The sequence below is a fragment of the Triturus cristatus genome, chromosome 6, assembly GCF_964204655.1.
Source record: "Triturus cristatus chromosome 6, aTriCri1.1, whole genome shotgun sequence".
NCBI classification, from domain to species: domain Eukaryota; kingdom Metazoa; phylum Chordata; class Amphibia; order Caudata; family Salamandridae; genus Triturus; species Triturus cristatus.
Window position 1 is genome coordinate 383,787,771 of NC_140589.1, and position 27,442 is coordinate 383,815,212.

At 41.7% G+C, this 27,442-nt stretch overlaps 1 protein-coding gene across 10 annotated transcripts in view; it reads left to right on the plus strand.

Moving 5' to 3' along the window:
- The window catches only part of MYT1L (myelin transcription factor 1 like), a 1,127,044-nt gene that overhangs the window by 905,960 nt on the left and 193,642 nt on the right, over window positions 1–27,442 (plus strand). For all 10 annotated transcript variants that reach the window (XM_085610775.1, XM_085610782.1, XM_085610783.1 and 7 more), the window contains one exon: window positions 8,229–8,440. In XM_085610775.1, coding sequence (XP_085466901.1) covers window positions 8,229–8,440 — 212 coding nt within the window. The remainder of the gene's footprint in view (window positions 1–8,228; window positions 8,441–27,442) is intronic.

Sequence of the window (27,442 nt, forward strand, 5' to 3'; positions counted from 1 at the left end):
CGACTCCGGGATACAACTGCCGATCTGTGGCGGGGTCGCCCCAGATATAGGTCTGGAGCCCTTTGATGTCCGGACCCAGGCGCCCGGTGGGGGCGGAGAGGCCGGGTGGAGGTGGCCAGACGCCCAGCAGGAGAGGCGCCAGGCCCCAGGGAGTTGCAGGGCGATCACGCCTCGAGAGGGGAGGACAGTTGGGGGTCCCATCGATACTGTCCTCCGCCGGGGGCGATGAATGGTTCCTGCGGCACCCCCTGGCCAGTTCGTGGTGCCTCGATGTCGGGGCTTCGCTGGGGTCGGGGCCGGGTTGAGCGGGGTCGTGCTGGCTGGTGCACAGAGTCACGTGGGTGCCAACAAGATGGCGGAGCCACGAGGGGTATGCGACCTCGTGCCGCTCAGGAGGAAGGGCCTCGGTGCAGTTCAGAAGGGTGGCCCGTGAAGGCCGGGGCGGGGAACGGGCACAATCCACGGGGGTAAGGACCATGCCACGAGGCCGGGTCCAACAATGAGCATGCCTAACATTTTAAATACCATGCACCCTGCCCCATAGGCATTTAGAGCAGCACAGCAGTTCTTCTGACAGAGTTCAGTTACAGGCCCACCTTAGTGGTGCTTTGTAAGTATTAAAAATTAAGGCTTAGGCCTGGCAAAAGATTTGTTTTGTCAGGTTGAAATGGTCGTCTTTAAAATGCACACCCAGGCTGCAATGGCATGCAAGACATGATTTATAGTGCCCCTTTAATGGGTGGCACTATGAGTGTTGCAGTCCACTAGTGTCATTTAATTTACAGGCCCTGGATACATGTGCTACCATATACTAAAGACTTTCAATTACAAGAATGTGCCGATTAGGGTTATAGCAATTTTAACATGTGTGAAACAAACAGCTCAATGACTTTACCCAGGTAAGCAGGGTTAAAGTGCACAAACTACTTTGGCAAACAAGAAACGGGTTCAGCAACACAAGGCAAAAATCTGGGGTGACCCTGCAAAAAGGGCAAATTTCCAAGCATTTTTTCTGCAATGTGGATTGGATTTACCTGGCTGGTTTATTTCACTTGTTAGACCTGGCACCTTGGCGTGAGTCTCCCTTCCACTTTTTGTCGCTGTGCCTCATGTGTTTTTATGGTGTTGGCCGCTCGGAGCACTGTGCCACTGCCAACCAGTGCCACAGTGCAAGTGCTCCCTATTTAAAATGTATATGTTGGTTGGATTCCATGATTGGCTTATTTGGTTTACTGTCAGACCCCAGTAAAGTGCACCAGGAGTGCCAGGGCTTGTAAATACAAATGCTGATAGTGGGCTTGCAGCACTGGTTGTGCCACCCACAGAAGCAGCCTGGTAAAATGTATCTAGGGTCTGCCATTGCAGAACCTGCATGCAGTCTGGTACTGTCATGCTGACTGGGCAAGTGCACCCACTTGCCAGTCCCTAAACCTTCCCTTAACTTCATAACAGTCACCCCTATGGTAGGCCCTAGGGCAGGGTGCATTGTAAGAATAAAGTAGGACAAGCCCTGATGTGTGTGGCATGTCCTAATAGTGAATTACAGCCATTTTCGTTTTTCACTATTGTAAGGCTACCTGTTCTCCATAGGCCAGAATGGGCTGTTAGAATTGTTACATTCTATGATCCTAACAGACCCAGGGAACATGGTAGAAATTCGAGTTTAGTATGCCTGAACTCAGAATAATAAAGTACATCTTTTAGTAAAGTTTATTTTAATAGTCTGTGTTTGCAAATACCACTTTTAGAAAGTTGGTATTTGCTTGCTTGACCATTTCAGCCCGCCTCTGCTGTGATGTGTATCTGCCTGTCTGGTTGTGTGAGTGACAGGGCTGGGGAAACCCAGAGGGGCAGGGCTAGGCAGCCTGGTGGTGAATAGGAAGATTGGCAGTCAGATGGGTGGGAGGAGTACACCTGGGCTCTGAATAGGGTTGTGCTCTGCTACCACAATGCTGGCTCCACCTCCTGCGGAGCGGCTGATGTGTCTGCCCTGCACCCTGAATAGAGAGGCAGAGTCATGTCAACAGAGTGCTCAAGAACTGGTTTGGACTGGGCAAAGGCCCCTCAACCCCAGAGGAACAAAGGAATTAGGGGTATAAGTATTGGGACCCTGCTCCCAAGAAATTAGATCAGATCCTGCTGAAACAAGAAGAACCTCTGCCAGAAGAAGAAGGAACTGGGAAAGCTGTAGGAGGAGTAACTGTCCCTGACCTGGGGGATTGGCCTGCAGTGGCTGCCTTGCTGCTGAAGGAGAGGAGAAAAGACTACAAAGACTTTTATTTCAACTTGTGCTTAAAGATCTCCAAGGGCTTGAACTGAGCTTGCCCCCTGAACGAAGTCCCAGGACCAGTGGACTTCATCCCCAGCTCCCCAGAGTCTTTTGGAAGTGCCTGCTGCTGTTGTTGGGCCTTCTGAGGGACTGCGTGTCGCAAGGAGCTGGAAGCGTGACGCAAGGGAGAGAAGCGGGCCGCCGTCGAAGCCTCTGCCGTCGCATCTCGCAGAGAGTGTCACCGCTGCAGCATCGCATCGAGCGGAAGCGTCTCGCATCATTCCGGAAGTGTCTCGCAATGCCGAAGAAGCGTGTCGCCATCGCAGCTGTCGCATTGCACCGCATCGAGGAGGAAGCATGTCGCCATCGCAGCCATCGTAGTTGTCGCATTGCACCGCATCCAGAAAAGCGCCTCGCATCCACGGAGAAGCGTGACGCCGTCGGAGCCGCTGTCGTCGCATCTCGCAGAAGGGGTGTCGCCGCTGCAGCATCGCATCGAGCGGAAACGTCTTGCAACGTCGGAGAAGAGTGCCGCTGCCAAGGCCGCTGTCGTCGCATCTCGTCAAGGGTGACGCCGCTGTAGCTGACGCATCGAGTCAAGTCTTCTCGCAACATCGGAGAAGCGTAACGCATCTGGAAGATCCCGTCTTTATTTCTTTTGCACCAAGAACTTCAACGCATCTGCGTCGCTGCAACACTTCCGTTGCCCTGCGTGTCGCATCTAAGGTACATTGACTTAAAGTGTCGCATTTAAGAACTTAAGAGAAACTAAGCAATCTTCTACCAACTAAGCAACCGTATTGTGTATTTTTAATCGTTTAATGGTCTTGTGATAATCCTATATAACGATTCCTTATTTTTAATATAACTACCTGTGTGGTGTCCATTTGTAGTGTTGTCACTCGGTTACTGTATGTGTTTACAAATGCTTAACCTATAACGCTCTGAGATAAGCCTTGTCTGCTCGCGCCAAGCTATCTAGAGGGTGAGCAAGGGGTTGTTTTAGTAGTGTAACCCCTCATCCTGACTAGAGGAAAGGTTCCCTGCTTGTCACAAGTATCTACCTGTGCCAACCAGAGAACCCGGATTCTAACATCACTCTACTGCATGGCCATAGTTAATGGCATAGAGAATGCACCCATTTATTGCATTCATATGTGGCCTGCAGTGTGTATTAACACCACACACATATAGTACAAAAATATATGGCTGCAAGGAGCTTCCCTGTTCTCTGGCTAGTCTGCAGTTCGAAAGCACGCAATGACACATGGAATGCAAAAGTGCCTTTCCCTTGTAGGTATACCTGTTTTTCTACATTAATATGTCACCCCTGAAATGTGACTTGTAAGCCGACAGGGCTGAGTGCTTGGTAAATAATAAAAGTGTCTCAATACATATTTGAAATAGAGTGCCCTCTTAATGATTGTAATTCAAATGCCTTTTTCACTGCATGGGATTATCGAGATACTTCAAGAACAGGCCTACATAAAATCACTAATGGTAATTTTATTCTTCGCCTGGGAAATAATAACAAAATGGTCCAAAGCTAGCTTTTCACTCAGTTTTAAAAATCTAATTTACTGATGAAATCGAACTTTTGATGAATTTAGTGGAAAGTAACTTTATAAAAATGTACATTATGTTGCATGAACCCAAACTGGCTTAGAAACAGTTTTGTTTCTCATCTCATGTCTAGATGTCAAGACACATTCCTGGCTAGAGTTAGCAACCCTACTTTCCAGAAGGCAACAGTATGGCCTTTTCGCCCATGGGATGCTGGGTGTTCTCAACAAATGGCCACTTGATAGGAAGGGGAACAGAAACAGTTAGCAGAACAAACAACAGCCTACACACTACCTCTTTTGGCTTAGAACTGGACAGGATAAGACCGCACCTCCACCTTCTCAGAACATTCCTGAAACTTGGAAGACTGTACTTAAAGAAGAAGGCCCTGTTCCTAGAAAGAAGACTCAATTACTTTTGACTGCGCCTGGCACACAGGGACTTGGACAGCTCTTCAAGGTTCAAGTGGTTGGCCTCTGTTGGTCTGCTCGAGGAACACAAAAGCAGAGGGACTCCTAAATTGATGATAGCCCAGCTATTCATTGAAGACAGAACCATGCGGGAGCTCCGGATGTAGAGAGACTTGGTGCCTAGAAGCCTGCTCTAAAGACATGGGGGCTCCAAGAGTGACAATAAGGAACTGGCCCAGAAGCTAGAAAAAAGTGGTTTTTAGTACTTAGTTTCACAACTGGATGTCCGAAACAAGCTGATGAGGCTTGCCCAGTGGGTTACACCTAGGCAGGCAAGAAAACAATAATCAAAGTCCTCAAAGCTTTTTGCTTTACTAGAAATGGGCTCAGCATGAACTTGCAGTAATCAGCCTCATGGAGCCTTTCTCTGCTGCAGTTTCTCAACTTGCCCTACTGGAGGGTTCTGAGAGGCAAAAAAGTGTTTACGTCCAATACAAAACCGTAGATCTATGTGAGGTGACAAATCTATCCCAGCAGTGAAGTGACCTCAGCAGCTACAGAAATCCAGCTTTGTCCAAGTCAGAGCATTTGATGCTAAAATTACCCACTTCAGAAGGAGCTGGACAACAACATATTTGACTTTGAGGGACTCTCACCGTCTTCATCTTGGGACCTTGCCTCTCCGGAAGACTTTGACTGCCACAAACAAAACTAAGACCAAATGTAAAGCTTTGACAGGGGCAGTCTCTTTCTGTATCTGACTCCGCTCCATATGAATTGCCCTAAGAATTTACTTTGGCAATTGACCTCTCCTAGATATTTTTTGTTGGTTCCCCTTATCTGTTTTAATAATGTTGGTGTCTTTCTGCTTATTACATTCTCCTTTCTTTTTCTAAATTGGTTTCAGAATTATTAATGTGCTGCTTGTGGACTTTAAAATTGTTGGTGCTGCTTGAATTTAACACACCTTTCTCTGTGGAATTGCCTGCTATTGCTATGGAGTCTAGGGGTTGTACAGAATGACACAAGACTATTGTTGAAAGTGAAATAGGGCACGTTTAGCGAGTTGATAAGGGGTCCTCTTTCTAAATTAATAGCCCACTCTCTGTTAATAGGCCTGGACTCATTAGAAGGTAAGTAGCAATTAGCAGCTGTTAATGCTTGACCGCTGGCTGACAATAGAGTTACTAAAATGTTCCCCTTAATCTAACCTAATACTTAGAAAATAAACCCCCCATTGCTTTTGTAGCTTCATGTTCTTTCACTAAACCCTCAATAAAGGATAACAAAAGTAGCTAATGCCGGCATTCTAAGCATTATGAGTGGCTGGGCCAATCTTGGCATTTCATGCATGGTTTTTATAGAAAATTAAATCATTGTTGATATATGCAACACCAGAACAAATGTTATGTGAGAAAATATGATCTCATTAAATCAGCAAATAACTTTAGGCATATAAAGGGGTTTTTAGGGTTTGGGAATGGGTGGAGTTAGGGGTAGTGAGAAATGTTATGGTTCAAGGATGGTAGACTTTTGGGGTAGAAATGACTTTTAGGCTTCAGGGATGAGTGTAGTGTAGGTTTGTTGATGGATTTTAAGAGTCAGAGATGGATAATGTTTAGGAGTTCTGAGGGCTCAGTGATAGATGGTGTTTACAGGTGGTGATTGGTCAGCAAATTAAAGGTGGTGATCGGTCAGCAAATTAAAAACATTCAAAGTAGTTGTTTGATAATATAAAAGATATACATATGAAATAATGTCCCCTGAAGTAAAGCACTGAAATAAATATCTCTGATAAAAAGTAAGACCTGCAGCTATTGCTTTTACCATAAAAAAATAAGCATTTAAATGCTAATTGCAACCAAAAAGACATTCAATTAGTTGATTTCTATAAAAAGGTAAATACCATTCATTTTGAAATTTGCCATTAAACAGTTCAGATGTAATCGTTTTTCAGTAATGATGTTCCATAAAATAGTTTTTCTATGAAATCACATACAACCAGCCAGGAGTGCTAAAAAAATAAGCCATACCTTCTCATACACCAACATTTGTGAATCAGGCCCAACATGTGATCTGTTAGTGGAATAATCAGAGAACTCTGCCATACCTTATAAACTAAACAGATATATAGGAGAATATGCAGTAACATAAGGACTGATACCAGAATGGAACTAAGCAATGGCTACATTCTTCAAGTATCATGCATCTTGAAATGCTTCTTTTCTTTGGCCACCTCCTGTGCAATCCTTCCTTTAGCACTAATATAGCATTATAAACATCATTTGTAATTAACCAGGTGTTGTACCTGGCCCTTTTTACAGGGTTATCCCTAAACTTTTTGTGTTCTTCCTCTAATTCGTTGTGAACTGTTTTGTTAGTTTTAGGTCTCTGGGCACTTTACCCCTGTTCACCAGTGCTAAAGTGCATGTGCTCTCTTCCTAAATTGTAGAGGTGATTGGTTTATCCATGACTGACATATATATTTGATTTACATGTAACTCCCTAGTAAAGTTCACCAGGTGTGCCCAGGGCTTGTAAATCAAATGCAACTGGTGGACCCCCAGCACTGATTGTGTCACCCACATGAGTAGCTTTACAAACATGTCTTAGACCTGTCACTGTTTGCACAGATTTAAACTGCCATTTCTACCTGCCAAGTGCACCCACATGCCAGACTCACACATTCCCTTTTACTAAATGAAAGTCTCCCCTAAAGTAGACTCGAGTTAGCCCCATGGGACGGATACAGTGTATTTAAAAGGTAGGACATTTGCCGGTGTGTTTTACAAGTCCTAATAGTGAAATACTGCTAATTTTGTTTTCAGTGTTTCAAGGATAATCACTCCCATAGAGTAACAGGGGGATTGCCTTGAAATAGTGTAATTTCCCATTGGGAGATGATACAGATTTGGAGTTTGAGGTCTCACAATTTAATAGTACATCTTTTGGTGAGGCTCGTTTTTAAATTGCGTGTTGGTAAATGCCCCTTTTAGAAAGTGAAAAAAACACATAAATGATTGATGGAATGAAGAACAAATCAAACATTCAGCCAAGTCAAGAGATCTGGGTTAAATCCTTTGTTCTTTTGCTCACCATGCCACCCCAGTTTAGAGCCAGCCATATGCCAGTCTGTCTCTACCCTGCTCCACATGGTAACAGTCCAGCCCGAACTGCCAAGCCAGATCCTCCCTGTGCCAGAAACAAGCATCCTTGGACCCGTTTTAGGGTGTTACCCCTCATCAGCCAGACTAGCTTGAATCCAGTGGCACAGTGAGCAGGGTCAAGGCTGATTTGCATATGGCTGGGTCTAAACTGGAATTGTGTGGTGTGCAAAAAAATTATGGATTTAACACAGATCTGTGATGGGGTGAATGTTTGATTGTTTCAACATTCCAACTATCATCTGTTCTGTTTGCATTTGTCGACCTATGTGGCTGATGAGGAGTGATACCCTGAAACCGGTCTCAGGATGCTTGTTTCTGGTCCAGGGAGGGAGGGAGGACTTGGCCTGGCATTTGGAGCTGAACTGTTCCCACCGGGAGCATGGTCATGGGCTGGGCATGTGCACTTAACTGTCAACATAGGTGGTTGTGGCACTCTGCCACAGGGTGGCACTGTCTGGCTAATTTAGAGATGACCACAACAATAGTTAATGATTCGTTCAATATACATTAAAAAATACTATTACCTGCTGCCCAAGCCATTTTTATAGTTTTGGTGGCCTGTAATAGTCCGCATTGCCCCACTTTTAGGAGTGTGATAGCTATTAGTTGTGTTGATACTATCCTTGGCAGCATGGCATAGGCATTGTGTGGTGCAAGCTGCAGTGGCCTCCTGACCAGAGCCCTGGCACCTATTTTTCTTTTACAAATTAGGCATTAAGTTTATCTTCAGTTCAAAAAAAGACTTTGACCTATGCCCTGTAGCGTGCATACTCTTGACATAATTGCAACCCATTTCATGTAAATGTCATTCCTTTCCAGGCCGATGTGTTTTGTAAAACAATTAGAGATCCCACAATACGGATACAGAAATAACGTTTCTACGACGACGCCCCGTTCCAACCTCGCCAAGGAACTGGAGAAGTACTCGAAGACGACGTTCGACTATAACAATTATGACAATCACGCCTATGGAAAGAGAGCCATTGCTCCCAAAGTGCAATCAAGGGATATGTCTCCCAAGGAATATGATGGTAGGAGGAAACTCAACATTACGAAGAACACGTTTGCAGTGGCATGTTTTATTTCGTGATAATTAAAGTACACTTTTGGCTTAGATATGTGCAAGTATAAGTATGTCTTTAGAAATGGTACATTTACAAAGAAATCATAGATTTGCCCTCGTTTTGTTTACCTGTGTCAGGGGACAGGGCAAGGCATACTAAAGATGAGCTATTTTAAGTCTAAAAAGGGGCAATATTTTGAAGAAGGTGGATGCCCGAAAATTGGTTATTGAGCAAAATTCTGCACCCTGAAGAATGTTAAATAATTATATGGTTTATTACAGAACAAACAGGATAATATATATTTTTTTAAAGTGGGGTAGTGGGGGGGGGGTAAAGTGCTGTGGAGTGTCTAATGTGTAGAGGACAGTATTAGATACATCTTACTTACATATCTGAGTAGCTCTCCCTCACTCCATCACATGTATTTGCTAATCTGAAATGTTGCATTTTCTGGGACTTGAAAGCACTGCAAATCTGTGGCTGGACCATTTTTAGGTCTGACTTGAAAATGCACCTTTCTGCAATACATATTGGGGCAGATTTACAAGCCCCTTGCGCCACTTTTACGTCACTTTTCCCATGTTAAAAATAACGCAAAAGTGGTGCAAGGGGCTTGTAAATCTGCCCCATTGTTACCAATTTTTCAGAATATTCTTCGAGTGGACTTTGCCTCCACCCAGAGGAGTATTATTTTTCACCTCATGCTATTGACTATTTGGTGTATCATTCCACCTTCCAGGAAGTGCTAACATTGGTATACCTGAGGGACTTTTTTACACCCAGAAAGTACACTTCGTTATCGTAGCATTCGTGTACGCAACACATATAAACATTTGTGACAGTCTGTCTTTAAATGCCTTGGCACATTAAAGCCAGAGCTATTGACTATTGACGATTGTTTATGTGTTCAATTTAAATATTGTTTTTTGGCCCATAGCGTTTATTTGTGGAAATTTCCCAGCATACCTTGCTTCATACCAAGAACACTTACATCTAGTGATTGCCATTTTTATATTTAGGAATTCAGGTCGCCATAAAGGGCAGCAGGGCTTTCTTGGGTCTTTTGTGCAAGCTAAGAACTTACAGCCTGTTGAGGATGACCTAAGTTTAGAAATCCTATTAAGACTGTGTGTTTCACTAACTGATATGAAGATTACTGGGCTGCTCTTGTTCTTAAATTCTTTTTCATATGTGTCCTGTGGCCTCACTTGATGGTTTATTGTAATCAAAGAAGATGATTTATTAAGTAGTCAAGATCAAGAGCCCCACCAGGAGCAGCCTTCCTGCTGCTCAGCCCATTCTCCAACTGACTCTCTCACTTATCCATCATTCCACAGCATCACCACACACCAACATTCCACACCCCAGTCACACTGGCTGAGCATCAGGTATAACACATGTCCCTTCTTTACAAAGCATAACATTAGAAACTCTTGCACGCATGTTTACTTTATAGCCAAACAGATGCAATACATATACATAGAAATAACAGGTGGAAAACATTGCACACATGATGCATAACTGAATAAACAACATGTCATTACATATTAAGGTAATAATAATTGAAGGTTCACTCCTGTTTTGTACTTATCTGAATTATTATATACTATTGAGAAAGGGTGCTGAGGTACTGTGTCTGCTGTCACTGCGGATATGTATATGTCAAGAACGAAAGTTGGGAAAACCCACTTTGTACCTCGACTGTTCACTGTGTGAGGTACAAAGTGGGTTTTCCCAACTTTCGTTCATTACATATTAAGGGCCATGTTTACTACCACAGCAAATAAAGAAAATACAGGTATAAAGGTGCATGGAAATAATAAGTGGAAAACATTTCACACATGATGCATAACTGAATAAGCAACATGATGCATAACTGAATAGGCAACATGTCATTACATAAAAAGCATGGAAGTAACAGGTGGAACATATTGCACACATGATGCATAAATGAATAAGCAACATGTCCTTACATATTCATTGTAAAGGACCATGAGAATGTTACCACATCAAATAAAGAAAATAAAGATAAACAGATAATAAGAATACACTCATCTTCTTCCTTTCTAACCATAAAACAGCATACACTCTACCACCACAAATCCTCTACCAAATCCTAATTGCCACAAACATGCCAGCTGGCCAGGCTGGCATAAAAGACAGCACACAGGGAACCAGCCACAGGAGGCACAGTAGAGAACTGCCTATTGCGAATGAAAAATAAATAAATAGAGAAAGGTGAAACACCTTGGCATACACTCTGCCCCTCACCCTTATCCCGTAGGAAGGGTGGAACAGCAAACTTCAACCCTTACCCCGTAAGAAGGGTAGAACAAAAACTCCACACTACAAACACAAGTATTTGACTTAACCCGGCCCTTCACCCTTACCGCGTAAGAAGGGTTGAACAAAAACTTCACACTACAAACTCTAGTCATTTGGCTTAACCAAGCCCTTCACCCTTACCCCGCAGGAAGGGTGGAACAACAACTACAACACCAGTCATTTGGCTTATTCACAGTCCTTCACCCTAACCCAAAGTAAGGGTGGAACAACACTTCAAACACAGACGCTTGGCTAAAACACTGCCCTTCAACTTAACCCATAGTAAGGGTGGAACAACACTGACATCTCAAGTAATTTGGCTTATACACTGCCCTTTACCCTAACCCATAGTAAGGATGGAACAAAACTTAAACCACAAACACTCTAAGGGAACAAACGCCCAAGTTGAATCTATATCTATGACACTAGTCCCCAGTAAAACTCAAGATCACCTCTAGATCTCAAACCCCTGACTCACTCAACTCAATCCACGCATGGTCATTGCTCTCAAACACCTATACAACTAACACAGCTATATAAAAAACAAAGCACTCTGTGAAACTTGCCAGGAGAAAATCATGGCAAAATGGCAAAACCAAGCAGTAAAGCATTGAACATTTGAAAATAAATCATCATTAAACATTCACTCTAATGCAGGGGACTAATCATCCACCTCGGTGAGCTAATCCTCACCCAAAGTCCCTCACAAATCACAAGCACCTTGAGAATCTTTGCCATAATTTCCTCGAGTAGGGTGGGGTATCCAGAAGAATAAAGTAGTCCTTGAAACAGTGTCAAGCAGACACTCTCACCCAAAGCCGACAGCAGTAAGACTGTATTGATTCAGTGTAGAAGTTCGAAAATGGAGAAATTGAAAAATCAACCAGGTCACCTCTCGAGTTAATTCTTTCATGGTATCAGAAAGGCACAGTTCCACAATACTGTACGATTCACTCACCAAAGCCCTCATTAGAAGATGGTGCCACCCAATAAGTGCAATGACATACTGCATGAAAACACACAGGTCGGTGCTCCAACAACAAGACAATTGCATGTACCAGTACAAAGATGGTGCCGTCGGTCAGTGCGATGACGTGCATAAGGGAAACCTGTTCCGTGAGATGGCGCACGGCTGGAGAACTCACAGAACAGCCCTCCAGCACAAATTAATTCCACATACAATTGAAGTGAAGCATACTTAGAAGTGTGGAAAGGGCTACCAGCCATGTTCCAACACTCGGGCAGAGCACTTGAGCTGAGACATTGTGGTGAGTTGATTTGAATGTGAACTCAACTGCCAAGGTGTACACATTTCAACACAGTCCTGGAATTACCTAAAAAACTAAATTTTCCATATAAGTGCACCACCGCACGGCTAGAAACGTCCCCTCGCAAGAACGAGTAGTGCAAGATCTGCCGTTCCTCATCCTCGCTTGTAGAAAATAGGTACATTTATGGTGCCAATAACTTGAAATTCTTGCGGCTGTTATAATGCCAGGCCAATACAATTAACATTGTCTCTGCTAATGCACTCTTCCATATGCCTGAAATAAAACCTGTCCCTTGAGATAAGTTAATGAAAACGCCACACGGATCATTCTCTCATCTGCTTTGACAGGTCACAAAAACAAAGCACTGCCGATTATTTTCAACTTCTGCCTAAATAAATCCACCAAACTAATATTATTGAGACAGCAGCCAGATACAGAGACAGTTCCACACCACTGGAAGAGTCCAAATGTGAACGCTTGAACCAATGCCCTGGAGTGAAGGCTGTTAGATGTTTTAGAACACTGGTGGTGCAATCACCAGAGCAAAGACATCTCTGCAGGCCCCAAACCCTTATAAACTTCTCCTTAATTTCTCAGTAGTTCTCTTGACGCTCTTCCTTGTTTCTCAGTTTCTCTCTGGGTTCTCAGTTTCTCGCTGTAAGTTTCTATGATTCAGCTTACACACACATTTTGCATTACCATAGCACGCATGGCAACCATTTCAGTATTTACCAATAAGAATCCTCCAGCGGTGCTTGTTGACAAGCGATCCACTACTGTTAAAAGTCTTCTAATTTTGTTTGCATTCAGAGATATTCCCACTGCGGGTATCAGTGCTCCAAAAATGTCACCCACAATTTCAGTCCAAGATTCTCTCTTACTACGTGCTAAATAACTACCTAAACTATGTACACCAGCTTCTCCTCTATCCATATGAAAAATCTTTGGAAAAACCAGGCCAACATAATATGTGCCATACCAATGGTCTGGCAAACGATAATATGCCCTGTTCCCACAAATGAAATACAGTCCTGGAAAGACTGGATCTCTTCCACCTTTAAATTCCCATCCTCCCATGATTTGGTATGTATCATGGCACTCACTATTCCCTACAAAATAATTATCATACGCTGTTTGATTCCTTCTTATACACAACATCCCTTTCTGAGGCCAATCTAAAGCCATAGTTGGACTCGTTTCCCCTTTCAAGTGTTTTTCCATTTCTACATCCCAAACTGTTTTCTCCACTTTTCCTTCTGAAGCCTTTCTTTGCATTTTCAATCTCCTTTCTTCAACCATATCTAAAAATGTCTTCTCCTCTTTCTTTAAACTGCAAGTCAAGTTATTTCTAAATATATATTCTAATGTTAGTTCTTGAGTCTCTAAGAAAAATTCACCTAATACCTTTGCAGGTTTTACCTTGTTTAGTTTGTTAATTGCTGGTATTTGTGAAAATATAGTATCTACATCTGAAAAATAATACTCTAATTTACCTGTTTGATAAAATAAACTAGCTATTACACTACATGTTATTCCATATGTTACTGGAAGGTGATGATAAGTCCCTCCTTCAGATACAGATGCAGGTAATTGCATACATACGTAGCAATCCCTTACGTCCATTGTTTTTACATATTCATACAACAATTTTGAAAACACATTATTAGAAAAATCTGTTATAGACCTGTCTTTATGCAAATAATTTGTATCTATTCTAGTCGGAACTACCTTTTGAATTTTCCCTATATTAGTTATGTTATCACTATGTCCTGCTAATGTAGCTATAGTAACTTTAAATGAAATTAGTAGAGCGAGTATACTCCAAAGAAGCATTAATAATCCTGTACAACAACAACACATTTTGCATCATCTTCTAAAGAAGGTACATCTACTTTTGCTACTTTCTATGTTTGCCATCTTAACTTAAATGAGCCGTGTCTTTTGACTTAGCCTCTTCTACTTCACAACTAGTTTCTAACCCAAGGCTCTAAGCACCTACGTGGTTCTACCAGTTTTTGTCTTTTTCAGTATTTTATTGTCTTTCCATCAGTAATTTTCTTGTCTCATTCAGTTTGGCATCTCATCATCTTTCCCCTTTGCTTCATTTTCAGCATACAGGTTGTCCTGAACATCCGCTTCTTCTCCAATATCGGACAAGATAACTCTCAGGATTTCCGATTCTTCGTCTTCCCCAACCACTTCCGGTACAACCACCTCTGGATTTCCTTGGCTATCCGCCTCTTCTTTCACTTCAGGCAGGGCCACATATGTCCATTCCGGTGATTTATACTTCTGGTTAGGTTTCCTTGTTCTTTTGCTTTCTTTAACCACTGTTGTTTCTTCTCCTTTCGATTTTTCTTGACTCGTTACTTCATTCACCTGTTCAGCTCTTGGCGAATTTACACGTGTCAGTCGATATCTCAGTCTTTTTATTTTATTCGGCCAAACCTTGTCCTTGGCCGCTCTTTTCAATTTATTCCCTTTATCATTCTTCTCAGTCCTCCAAGCTCTCTTTCTCAGAACTCGGCCTTCTGGTATTTCATCTTCGCTTTCCTCTGACTCTGTTTCAACTTGCTTTTTACCTTCAACAATTTATTTTTCCACCACTTCTTTTGTTTTCCCTACTTCTGTCCCTCCTCGAATCTCCGACACGCAATCTTCCTGCTGACTACTTGTCCATGCTTCTAACTGAATGTTGAAGTTCCCTACACCTCCTCGGGGGGCTCCCGCAATAATCTTTCCCTCTCTCTCTTTATCTGGCACCTGTCCATCTAATGGTGTTGTTTGAGGTGGAATTTCTCTCAATCTTTCATCTGGCACTTCCTTCTCATGAATTTCTTTTATCGTCTCTCCACTGTCCTTTTCTTTGTTCTTCCCTTGTTCTTTCTTGGAAGAGTGTGCTCTTTGTTCTGTCTCTGAGTCTGAACTGGTATCAGAAATCTGTAACCTTCTCCTCAGGGAATTACTTCTGGGGACCAAAGTTAAATTCGGCTCTGTTTCCCCCCTTTCAGGGTTTTCTTTGTCTTTCGGCTCTCCGTCATCCGACTCAGTACTGGCTTCTGATTCATCAAAATACTCCTTTTCTTTGCTGTCAACTGGATTTGGAATTCTCAAAGTATGACTTGCATGGATCCAGTTCTTCAATTCAGCACACTTCACAGCTGTTGTTGTGGTCAAGATGACTTGTCTTGGTTTTCCCAATCTGGGAACCAAACAGTTTCTTCTTCTGTGTACTTTTATCCTTACACAGTCCCCTGGGCATAAATCATGGGCTGGCTTCTTTTCAAGAGTGGTGGCATCCGCTCCAACCTGATGAAACACAGAATGAACTGCGTCAGCCAGGCTTTTACAGTATTCCAACACCATGTCATCAGTTATAGTCATCAGCTTGTTGACTGGTATAAACACATGGCGCATGGCACGTCCCATGATGATTTCAGGCGGACTCAAACCAGTAGTTCTGTCTGGAATTGATCTAATAGTCATGAGTACTAGAGGCAAGACATCGGGCCATTTCATACCTGTGGCTAAACACATTTTCCCTATTCTGTTTTTGATAGTACCATTCATTTGTTCTACTACACCAGAAGCCTCTGGTCGATAGGCACAATGCAGTTTTTGTCTTACATTCAATGCTTCACAAATCAGTTTTATGATCTCATTATAAAAATGACCTCCTCTGTCTGATTCAATTGTCACTGGGAACCCAAATCTAGGGATAAATTCCCTCAAGAGTAATTTTGCCACTGTCATTCCATCATTTCTTCTTGTTGGGAACGCTTCTACCCACCTGGAGAATAGGCATACCATAACCAAAACATACCTCAACCTGTTACAAGGAGGCATCTCAATGAAATCCACTTGCATTCTGGTAAAAGGCCCTCCTTCTCCACCTATTGTCCCTAGACTCACTACTGTCTTTCTTCCTGGATTGTATTGCTGACAAATTAGGCATCTCTGACAAAGACTTTCTGCTACAAGTCTGAATTTTGCATTGTACCAAGTCTGCTTAAAAGACCTAATCATGGCGTCTCTCCCTATATGTCCCTGTCCATGATACATCCGTGCCATGGCAGACATCATGCTATCAGGCATAACTGGTCTTCCATCTCGATAGACCCACACATGATACTTCTCTCTTGGTGCACATCCTGTTTTTACCCACTGTTTTATTTCCTCCTCTCCTGCTTCTTCCTGCAATTGTCTTACTTCTTCCCATGTTCCCACCGTGTTAGTAAACATTGGGAAACAAGAAATCAATTCCTTTTCCTTTGCCCGATTGATTGAATTCTGATTTCATGCACAGTATTGCGCCATATCGTTTGCGAATTTGTTACCAGTGGCAATGTAATCACCACTGCGACTATGAGCAGCACATTTTACCACAGCCAATTGCCTAGGCAGCTGTATCGCCTCAAGCAACTTTCCAACCACTTCAGCATTCTTAATGGGAGTTCCACTCGAGGTTAGGAAACCTCTCTGCAGCCATATTTGGCCGAAGTCGTGGACTACCCCATAGCCGTACTGGCTATCAGTTATCACAGTCACTCTCCCACTTTCCCCAATCTTACATGCTCTGGTCAGGGCAACAAGTTCAGCTACTTGGGCTGATCTTACTCCTTTCAAATAGGATGCTTCCATCACTGCTGCAACTGTACATACCGCATATGCTGCACTCAGCACTCCATCATCTGTCCTCAAACAGGATCCATCATCAAACATGACATAATCCCTTTCTGGTAAAGGTTCATCTTTTATGTCAGGTGGTGGTTTTGTACAAAAATCAAGTACATCCAAACAGTCATGATCTGCTTCGTCTCTTACTTCCACATTTTCTACGTCTGGCAACAGCATTGAAGGATTCACATTCACACATCTCACAAGACTCACATTTGTTGCACCCAAAATGACCTTTTCATACTTAGTCAGTCGGCTGTGCGTCATATACTGAGTATGACTCCTTGTTAAAAGGATCGCCACATCATGAGGTACAAACACTTTCACAGGATATCCCATCACAATTCCCTCACTCTGTTCCAAACTTCGACGTGTAGCAGCTACTGCTTTGAAACACCCAGGAAGGGCTACAGCTACTGGGTCCAACATGGATGAAAAATACGCATTTGGTTTCCTCAGTTTTCCATGCTTCTGTACTAGAACAGAGAGTGCACATCCATTTCTCTCACTGCAATACAACTCATATTCTTTGTCATAATCAGTCATACCTAATGCAGGTGATTCACACAATCCTTCTCTCAATCTCTTGAATACTGTCAACTCCTCTTTGTTCAAATCAATTGGATCTCTCACATCACTTCTTGTCAAACGTACCAAAGGTTTTGCAATCAAGGAAAAATTGCTTATCCACTGACGACAATATCCAACCATTCCCAGAAACATTCTCACTTCTCTTTGGGTCATTGGTGGACTCATTCTCTTTATGATCCTGATTCTGTCTATAGTTATTTTCCTGTGTCCTTTCTCAATGTTATGTCCTAAATATTGTACTTCCTTTTTACAAAATTGTAATTTTGATGGTGACACTTTTAGTCCTCCATCTGCCAAATGATTCAGCAAGGCTACTGTGTCTACCTCACAAGCTTCACGAGTTGTCGATGCCACAAGCAGGTCATCAATGTATTGGACTAATACAGAGTTTTCAGGCATTTCTAGACTTTTCAAAGACTTCTTCAATAGCTGATTAAATATTGAGGGGCTTTCTGTATACCCCTGTGGGATTCGGCACCACGCCAAAATACGCTCACCAAACTTAAATGCTAAAATCTGCTGACTGTCATGGTGTAATGGGATAGAAAAGAAAGCATGGCACAGATCAATCACTGTATACCATTCTGCGTCATGAGGGATCTGATATAAAATCACAGATGGATTCGGTACAATGGGACACCATGGTACAACAATTTTGTTTATCTTTCGGAGATCTTGCACTATCCTGAACTTCCCACTAGGCTTCTTCAGTCCCATTATTGGTTAATTACATGGGCTACTCATTATTTCCCTCAAAATTCCTTGTTTCATCATTTTCTCAATCACAGGAGTAAATTCTTCAATTATTTCAGGTGTCAATTTATATTGTGGGACATTTGGGTAACTTACTCCTTCTTTTACAGTTATTTTGACTGGATCTACATTTCTCATCAGTCCTACGTCTTCTCCTGTGAAATCCCACACTTCTGCTTTCACAGATTGTTTTAATTCTTTTGGTAGTTCGTCAGGGTTAAATACAGCAGAGGTTCCAGTAACCTCTTTCTCTCTGTTTGCCATTGTCATTTTGTACAGCACATCATCATCTGGTGTTTCAAAGGCTCTTCCATCTGGAGTACAAAATATGGTGCAGTTCATCTTCCACAATACATCTCTACCTAACAAATTCACAGGACTGGTGTCGCACATGACGAACCGGTGCATTTCAGAACATTTCCCTATACTAACTTTCACTGGTTCTGTAAGGTGTGTTTTAATCTGTCTGTTGGATACATCAACTACTTGGATCGTTTCATCCGAGAGAGGAAGATTCTTGACATCAGCTGATCTAACAGTTGATCGAGTAGCACCAGTATCAACTAGGAGAGTAATATTTTCATTAGTAACTTTTCCATCTACAAATGGGCCTGTCTGGTCTACTTCTAGAGTTGCGCCAAGCACGCACTCCTCTTCCTCCCTTCGGCACCGTCAATAACCCTCTTCTGAATCGCTTTCATCGCGTTGCAGCCAATACTGCGAAGCAGCGCTAGCGCGTGGCAGCTTATTTACCTGATCTTCGTTGTAGAATCCATTCTCTTTACTATACTTCTGGCAATTTTTGTTCTGTGGAAAATGTGGTTTTGGCACCTGATTCTGTTGTGTTACAACCTGCTGTTGTCGTTGCTGTTGACCTCTCACCTCATTCTGCACCTGTGGATACAATGATGGATTTTCATTGTTAGTACTTGGAGGAAATTTACACTCGGATTTCCAATGCCCTATCCTACCGCAATTATGACTTGGAAATTTCTTTTTAGCTTCCTCAATATTTCCTTTATTTTTCCCAGGATTAAATTTTTGTCTTGACCCAGCTTGTTCTGCTAATTGAGCTTCCTGTCTCTGCTACTCATACTTGTGCCCACATAGCCTTTTCTTTTAATTTCCGCTGTTTTGCTTCAATTTCATCACTGAAATATTTAGCATGTCTCAGTACTTCGTCTATTTTCTTATTTTGCCAATCTACGGTATGCTGTTTTATCATCTCACTAATTTCTGGACGAAGACCATATACAAATCTGTATACAAAATGACTCAAATCCTTTTCACTTAGATTTTCATCTCCGCTGAATTGTTTAAAGGCTAGAATCAACCTCTCATAATAGGCATGTACTGACTCTTTGCTTTCCTGATGTGTTCTGTCAATTTTTTCCCAGTCTGTCTCTTTAGGGGGGTACCTTGTTTTTCAAAAATGACATAACCTGTTCATATTTCTTCATTACCTCGGGGTCTGGAGCCCCTGTTTTAGGATCCCTTGGGTATTCCTGTGTCGGCCAATCTATCATGATTTTACACTCTGTCCATAAATCTGCTGGTACTATTATGTCAAACAAGCTATTTAGATCAATCCACAATACTTTTACAAATCTATCCACCTGTCTTTACCACTCGACGGGTTTTTCACGTAGTCGAGGGAAGTCATTCGTAAATGACAAAATATCCTGTCTAGTCCATGGGACATGTACATATCCTCCTCCTGGAATCTCTCTCATAGGGCATTCTGTCACAACCTTCTCTTTCTCTCTCCCAGGGTAAACTGAAAACGTTTTGTCTGAAACTTCATCTCGTTTACGATACCATCTGCTTTTCCATTTGTCCACATCTCCCCATTTTCTCAACAAAATAATTATCTCTTTAATCTGACCTATTCGTCCTGTGGTATTCATATTTGCAATGTCTTTTTCAGTGAAATCTACTCGATAGGGTTTCTGTAGTGCTTTTACCTTTTCAATATCAATACCCATTTCATTTGCCACTTCTTCTAATCTTTCATGGAGACTTTTTGCTCTCCATGTTACGCTTTTACACAGAAATAACAACTCCTCATCTTGGTAGGTTTTCAATTTTTCCGTAGGGATAGTTCCTACTATTAATTCTTCTAGTACCATTCGTAGTTTGGCCACATCTATCGACTGAGATTCTTTGTCTTTCTTTTGCAAGCTTCTCAACCATTCACTCAACTCCTCTGTAGATGGTCCTACTGGCTTTTCTACAGTTCCTTGTCCAAAATCCTTTTGTGTTTCTGACATTGACTCTACTATCGTCATACCCTTTTCTGCACAGTTTTGACCTACAAACGGGTTATTTGAAAAATTTGGTTCAATCATACTCATTGTCTGTCTCCATGGGTTCTCACTCTGACTCATTCTTGGTTGTTCAGCCGGTTTACTACTTTTATAAGGGACCGTCAAACAATGTTTGCTATCTTTCTGTTTATCAAAAATAGGCATTACTGGACCTATCGTTACTGGAACGGTTACTGCTTCTACATTCTTAGTCAATTCTCTTATTTTCTCGGTTAATTCTAGGGTCGTTTTCGCTAGTTCTGCTGAATTTTCATTGTTTACTTTACCTCCAGACTTCTTTTCTACCTCTCTAATAGAATTGTTTCTTCCCAAATCTTGGAACTCTGGTTCCGATTTTATGATTCGTACTGTTTCTTTCATTGGGGCACTTGGCGTTACTATTTCTGGTTCTGGTCGATATGGAGGTGGATTCTTATAGAACATACCATCAAGAACATCATCCTCTGATTCATTCATTCCATACCCTCTCGATGCCACATTATGCCTTTTTCCTACACACTTTCTTCCTTCATTCTCTCCTGCAGTTCTTACGGGAAACAAACCCTCAGTCATACTCGCATTCCGCCACCTTCTCATTCGATCATCATGCGTCTCATGTCCGTATGATCTGCCAAACATGAACCTATATCCTCTACCATTTCTCTGTCTTTCTCATTCATGCATCTCGTCTTCCCACTCCGTCAATGCTTCAAATTGGGTCGGTCTAGGTCTTGGTTCTAAATTCATCATTTTCTCTCTCAAATTTCTCAAAACAGCCAAATTAAATGAACCATGCTCTGGGAAAGCCAACACTCCATCTTTTTTGGTATACTTGACCCAGTTATCTAACCAAATACAGGTGTGATATCCATATTTCGCAACCATGAAGGATGCAGGGGTTTTCGGTGGAGGAAGTAACTGTCCTTCCCTAGTTACAATTGGTTTGTCCTTCTTAAACCACTTCTTAATTCTACCAAACCAAGGCTTTTTCTCCTTTTCTGGTGGATCGTAATATATTTTCCTTTCTTTCGTGTATCACTAGTTTCTCCTTACAACTGTGCCGCTATTCTGTCCAATCGTAGCACGACTCGCATTAACGCACCAATCCGGAGCGTCTGCGTCACTTTCACAATTCTCAAATCCCAGCGCAACTCACACTAACGCACCGATAGGGAGCGTCTACGTCACCTTGTATTTTTCCACTCCTAGCTCGGCGCACACTAACGCACCAATCCGGAACATTTTACGTTTCTGACCGACTGTCCAATCCCAGCGCGGTCGTTCTGACGTCAGCAGCAGCTGCGGCAGCTCCTGCTCCTGTCTATCCCTCCTTCACAAAATCCTCTCGGTAATTTTTGTTTCGAATTCTACAATTCTGTTAGTAACAACATAAAAACACCACCATTGTCCGCTTCGCTAACCAAGGAATAGCAATAGACCTTTCTCACGAGACTTCCGTCTTTCACGAGAGCAGCGCTTACCTCTGCCCTACTACGGAATCGTTACTTCCGTTGATAAAGTAGCACATCCCTCTACCTTACCCTTCTAACAAGCATTAGCTAGCCGTTTCTCCAGAATTAAGACACATAGTTGGAGACCCAGTGCTCCTGAGAAATAAAACTAGAGTTTCACAATTAACCCGAATGCCTTTACATTCACACACTTTCACACCAGAAAAATGTAGTACATTCACACAGAATCCTGTCTTTACTGAGAACAGCGAACAGTCTGTTCTACTACAGAATTATGACATACGTTAACAAAGCAGCGCTTCCCTCTACTTTGTCCTTCTAGCAAGCTCAGAGAATACCTATTACCTTTCCAGTGATAAGCGTTATCGGAATGCCATTTGGACTCTTGGTACCTAAGACCAAAATTTCACAGGTAACCTTTGCTATCATACACACTTCTCTCACACAGAAAATGTCTCTAATGGCAACACACGACGATGTCACCGAATCGAACCCAGAAAATGCGTTGTGCAACTTCAATCGTTACACGTTTCTCCCTGTGTACCTACAGGGCAACAACAATTCCGTCTTTCCCGAGAGCAGCGCTTACCTCTGCTCTACTACGGAACCGTTACAAACTTCCGACTTCCTCCATCCCAGAAGCCGTGCAAACAACATATAACTCAACACGACTCACATAGAGTGTTAGTACATAAACCAATATCAATAACCAATAATCAATAAGCTATTTACAAGCAAAAATCACCAAACCAAAACAATAAACACCATCATTCTGCTACCAGAAAAACTGTTGCAGCGTGGAACATCAAATTCCCCTTTCGACTCAGATCAAATACCTCAATAGTAAATTCTCTCAAATACATTCATTGGTGGGGCCCATAACACCAATACTCAACCTCAGTTGATCTGCTTCCCTAGAGGAATAAGCTTCCAAACGCTGACATGAAAGGAATATCTTTACCTAACTCTAAATACGATGACTTCAACCCTAAGATATTCCCCTCATAAGGAGATGAATCATTTAGTTGTTAAGTATGGTTTTAGTGACTAAACTCATTTATCTATACACTACTCTTTATCCTAATTCTCTTTTTCAAATAATCGACACAACACATTTGTCAATTAATCAAATATTCTTTATCTAAGAAATATTGCAAGATGGTTAGAAATCATCATCAGCATTGCAGAACATCATATTTACCTAATCTGGCTAATAGTCGTCCTCTAAGTCAGTCAGGTCGAGGAAAAATCTTTATTTCATCAAAGTTAGGCTGCAATTCAGTCTCTCAAAGATTCAGGATAACAGCTGTCCAGCAGTGTCACCGTCCTCTCCGTCAGATTAACGTCAGGAAAATCGAGTTCGTCAATGAAGAGTTTTTTTAGTTCAATTCCCTACGTACTTTTATAATGAAAATAATGTCAAAAAGTATAAAGATTGGGGTTTTAGAAAGTTCTGATTCGTCGTCTTGGGGTCGAACGGTAAAGTTCTCATAGAGTCTGCAAAATGAAGTCATCACACTTGCTGGTTCCGGTTTCAAAACTGTCCATTGTCTTGTCGTTGGCGAAGTTCCCGGAGTAACCTTGACTAGGACATCTTCTCCCAGGGTCAGAACTAGGCCACTGTTGCTGGCGGTGACGCATGCGCATTTCACCCAGAACCACGTGTTGTCAGGGGCGGTCACGTTCAACGTCTCGTTCAGCCATTTTGACTAGGCCGAAATGGGCAACTTAAGCAAAACAAACATAAAAACGTAATTAAAACATGGAAATGGCTAATAAAATGTTAATCCCTCGCTAATACCCTTATGTGTAAGTAATTATCTAGGAGAAAGCAACATCCAAAGCGTTTATACTCACTCAATAAAGCACAAATCACAATTACATCACAAAAGCAACATGTATCATGCAATATTCTAATTTTCTACTATTAGTATGCGTACATAAGTTAGTTTACAATTAGTTTAGCCATGCAAAGTGCAATTCCCACGTATAATTCTTTTGTTAATATGATTGATAAGTCTTTCACTGCAAACACATTAATAAGATTACTCTTAGTTGATTATTCAGATTAATATAAACATGCAGAATGGGGGGGTATACAAAATGTTGTACTACCTGCTCCATCAGTATCATCCAGTGTATTATCAATAATGAGTATATCCTAGTGTGCACACCAGTGACAGAGCGGTGGGGGAGGGTGTGGGTTCAGGGGCAGTTACCCCGGCTGCAAAGTTCATAGGGGTGCACATTTAAAAAAAAAATATTGCATCCCCTAACCATTGGATCGTTAACACTTCCTGAGCTAATGGTCCATTGGTTAGGGGGCACAATGCTTTCTTTTAAAATTTTGCCTCGGGCGCTGGCAACCCATGCTACACCGCTGGTGGACACTAAGCTCAGTTATGCTGGCAGAAGCAATCTTGACTCCCACCTCAAATCTAAGCCAGACTACTTGTAGGTCAGGAAACCTTGAAAGTGCGTCCTTTTCCATGGCTTTTAAATGAGCTCACAACAGGACTGTGAACGAACAATTTCAGATAGGTTGGAAATACAGAATTACAAAATCCCCTCTTAAACAAATTGTATTTTACTTTATCAAGACTTCTGAGCGGATAAAAGCAAACACCCTGCACTTTACAACATTCCACAATAAATAAATCAATGCCAGGCTAAAAGCAGACATCCTCTACCTGAAATCTGTACTTAGGCACACTGTGTGATGATTAAAAGGATGGAGTAGGAGTCACCAATAGCAATATGTATTATGACAATGTATCAAGACTGCCTTGGATGGTGGCAGCAAAAAACTAACAACCTATAACCACAGTATCAACATGATGCATGGATCTGATGATGGTTGCATATCACATGAAGCATTACCTACCATAACAATTATTGCATTTTTAAAATGGTGTTTTCATAATCTAAATGGAAAATAGTAGATGATACTTAGTGGTGGAATAATCCATTGCATGGAAGTATTCTATCTATCATAGTTCTTGGATCACTGCTCCATGATCTAAGTAGTGATTGAATGAACAATACACAAACTAATGTTGGGGTGCACTGTTGGGTCATCACATGCAGTTTCTCTGATAAATCCCCATTTAGTAAAACGAGGACATGAATTGAGCTGGTAAAGTAGCAATTAATTGTGCTTCATGCTCTATTTAGACCTTTCAAACCAGATACTGTAAAAAGAAAACCTTACAGTTCTCGTCAACACAGTGAACAGCTTTTCAAAATAGCTCATATCCATAATCAAACACCTGAAATGTAACACTATCCTTCCAATTCACCCCACCTCCATTGCAAACTAGCTTCATGTCTTTCATAACTCTGTGAACGACTGAAGTTCCAAATCTGGCCATCAAAATAAAAGCAGCCAGTGCTCCCAATGACCTTTGCTGAAAGACATTCCTCAAACTAATGCACCAGCATCACCATCATTCTGATAAAAACACCTGCTGTCCTGAAAATATTTGCCAGTTGCAGGCCAGTCTCCATCTTCTCCTTCCTCAATAAATGTATGGTAAAATGGGCGGCAGGGTGAGTTTGCCTAACACTAAATCACTTTCTCCGCAACCATCAGTCTGGCTTCTGACCTGCAAGGGGTACTGAATGAGTGATGGTCCTAATCTGATTAAGAAATCCTTATCACAGCCACAACACTGCTCTGATACTCATGGGGCGTTCTGCTTCTATAATTCCAGCAACCATACACTGTAGCTGGAAATGTTTTGATATCGAGCAAGTATAAATGGGCCAGCGTTGCATTGAGTCTAATCATTTCTACCCAAATTCAGACAAAGAGTATGGAGTGGAGTAATTGAAAGATGCACACAGCCAAAGTCTTGTGGCATTCCTCAAGCATCATGCTTTTTATGTATTCTTTTGCATACACTGACAACAGATTTGGGCTGATGAGAGCCGTCCTCCTGGCGTGCCTCCACTAATGTAATATCACTGAATTCTGGTCCCCACGAGAATCTTTTTGCCAGGCTTTTAAAACGTCAGTATCAGGTAAGCAGAATGTCACAGCAATAGTTCACCCCCGCCTCCTCCCCTTAAATCAGTCCATTGGCTTCAAGTAGATGCTTGATTTATATTCAGGGTCTTGTGCATTATCCATAAGCATAATGGTGTAAAGACCTTACACACCTGAAAAAAGGCACCTCTTTATCTCGGATCCAGAGATCTTCACTCGGTATTCACCCAGACGCTGTAGAACGCCCTTCGCCCAAAGTTGAGATCTGTAGCTAGTTACCACTGCTAGAAAATACTTTTGAAAATGGAATTATTTAGATTTCCTTCAAGTGAACTGGATGCTGTGGTGTGATTTAAGACCATTGGATATGGTTGATTGCCTTGCCTACTCCCTTGACTTCAGCTTCCAACCATTAAGTTGTCATTTGTAACCGCTTTCAGAGCTCTGAACTCACCAAAGGTTAACATAAAACGCCTAACAAAACTTCTTAATAAATAAATGATCGAATAAAGAATCTTAAATGTGTTTGACAGTATTGTCTTTGTTTTATGATTTTTCAATTGAGTATGTGTTTTATGATTCTGGATATATCAGCAAATGGAAATACAGTAGGGGGAACTTTGTACCATACCGTGCGCAATTAAACACAAAAGGCGGTCTACTCCAAAACTACCTGATGTAAAGATGTACTAAATACATAGAGTACTGGTATGATTACATCACTGAGTTTTAAAAAGGAAGACAATTCTTGATCACTTTGCATAAAGGTCGATCACTTCCAGTTACTTCTCTTAATCTTGGGTGCTGGTGTTTGCCATATTTAAAACTCTTCTTTGGCTAACGTTTGGATTAATAGTGGACTATAGAGAAGCCTGTTACAAGCAGTCAATGCCATTAATGCTGGTATGGCTACAGCTAGTGATAATGTTGGAGAAGGAACATGAGTCTAGGGTCTGGGCACCATGCTGCCAGTGACTACTCCAGGGGTCAACAAATGTAGATATTGCTTTATTTTTTTCTGGGTACTGGGAGTGGCTACATCAACAATGCTAGTGTGTCTGTCATTGAAGATAGTGTTAAAAAGAGATGCGGTTTCTTAAACGTGGATGCTTGCATGTGTATTGGCATGATAAAATCAAAATAAATTCTACTATATTCAATTAAATGATTATTCTTTCCTTTACCCTTAATAATATAAATGAAAGTAAATGAAAGTAAGTAATTAACCAAAGCCCTAATCCTCAATTATTTTACATTAGATTACAATCTAATTAAATAAGTGTACATTTCGTTATCGTCCTTAATACATTTTAACCCCTTGGTTGTTCTTTTGATGTAAATCTATTTGATCTGGCATCTTTTTCACGAGCATAATCTTGGGTAATCTCGCATTGTCACCTGATCATGAAATTATCGTGTTTTACATAGTTGTTATTTTTCTTATGCATATGCATATGCTTTTCACATCATTTTTACCCATGGGAGACAGGTGTGAACAGAAAATATATTGCAGGAACTGTGAAACTGGATGTGCGCTGCTCGGCATGAGCATTGTGAGCAAAGAACACAAAGTGAAAACTGAAACA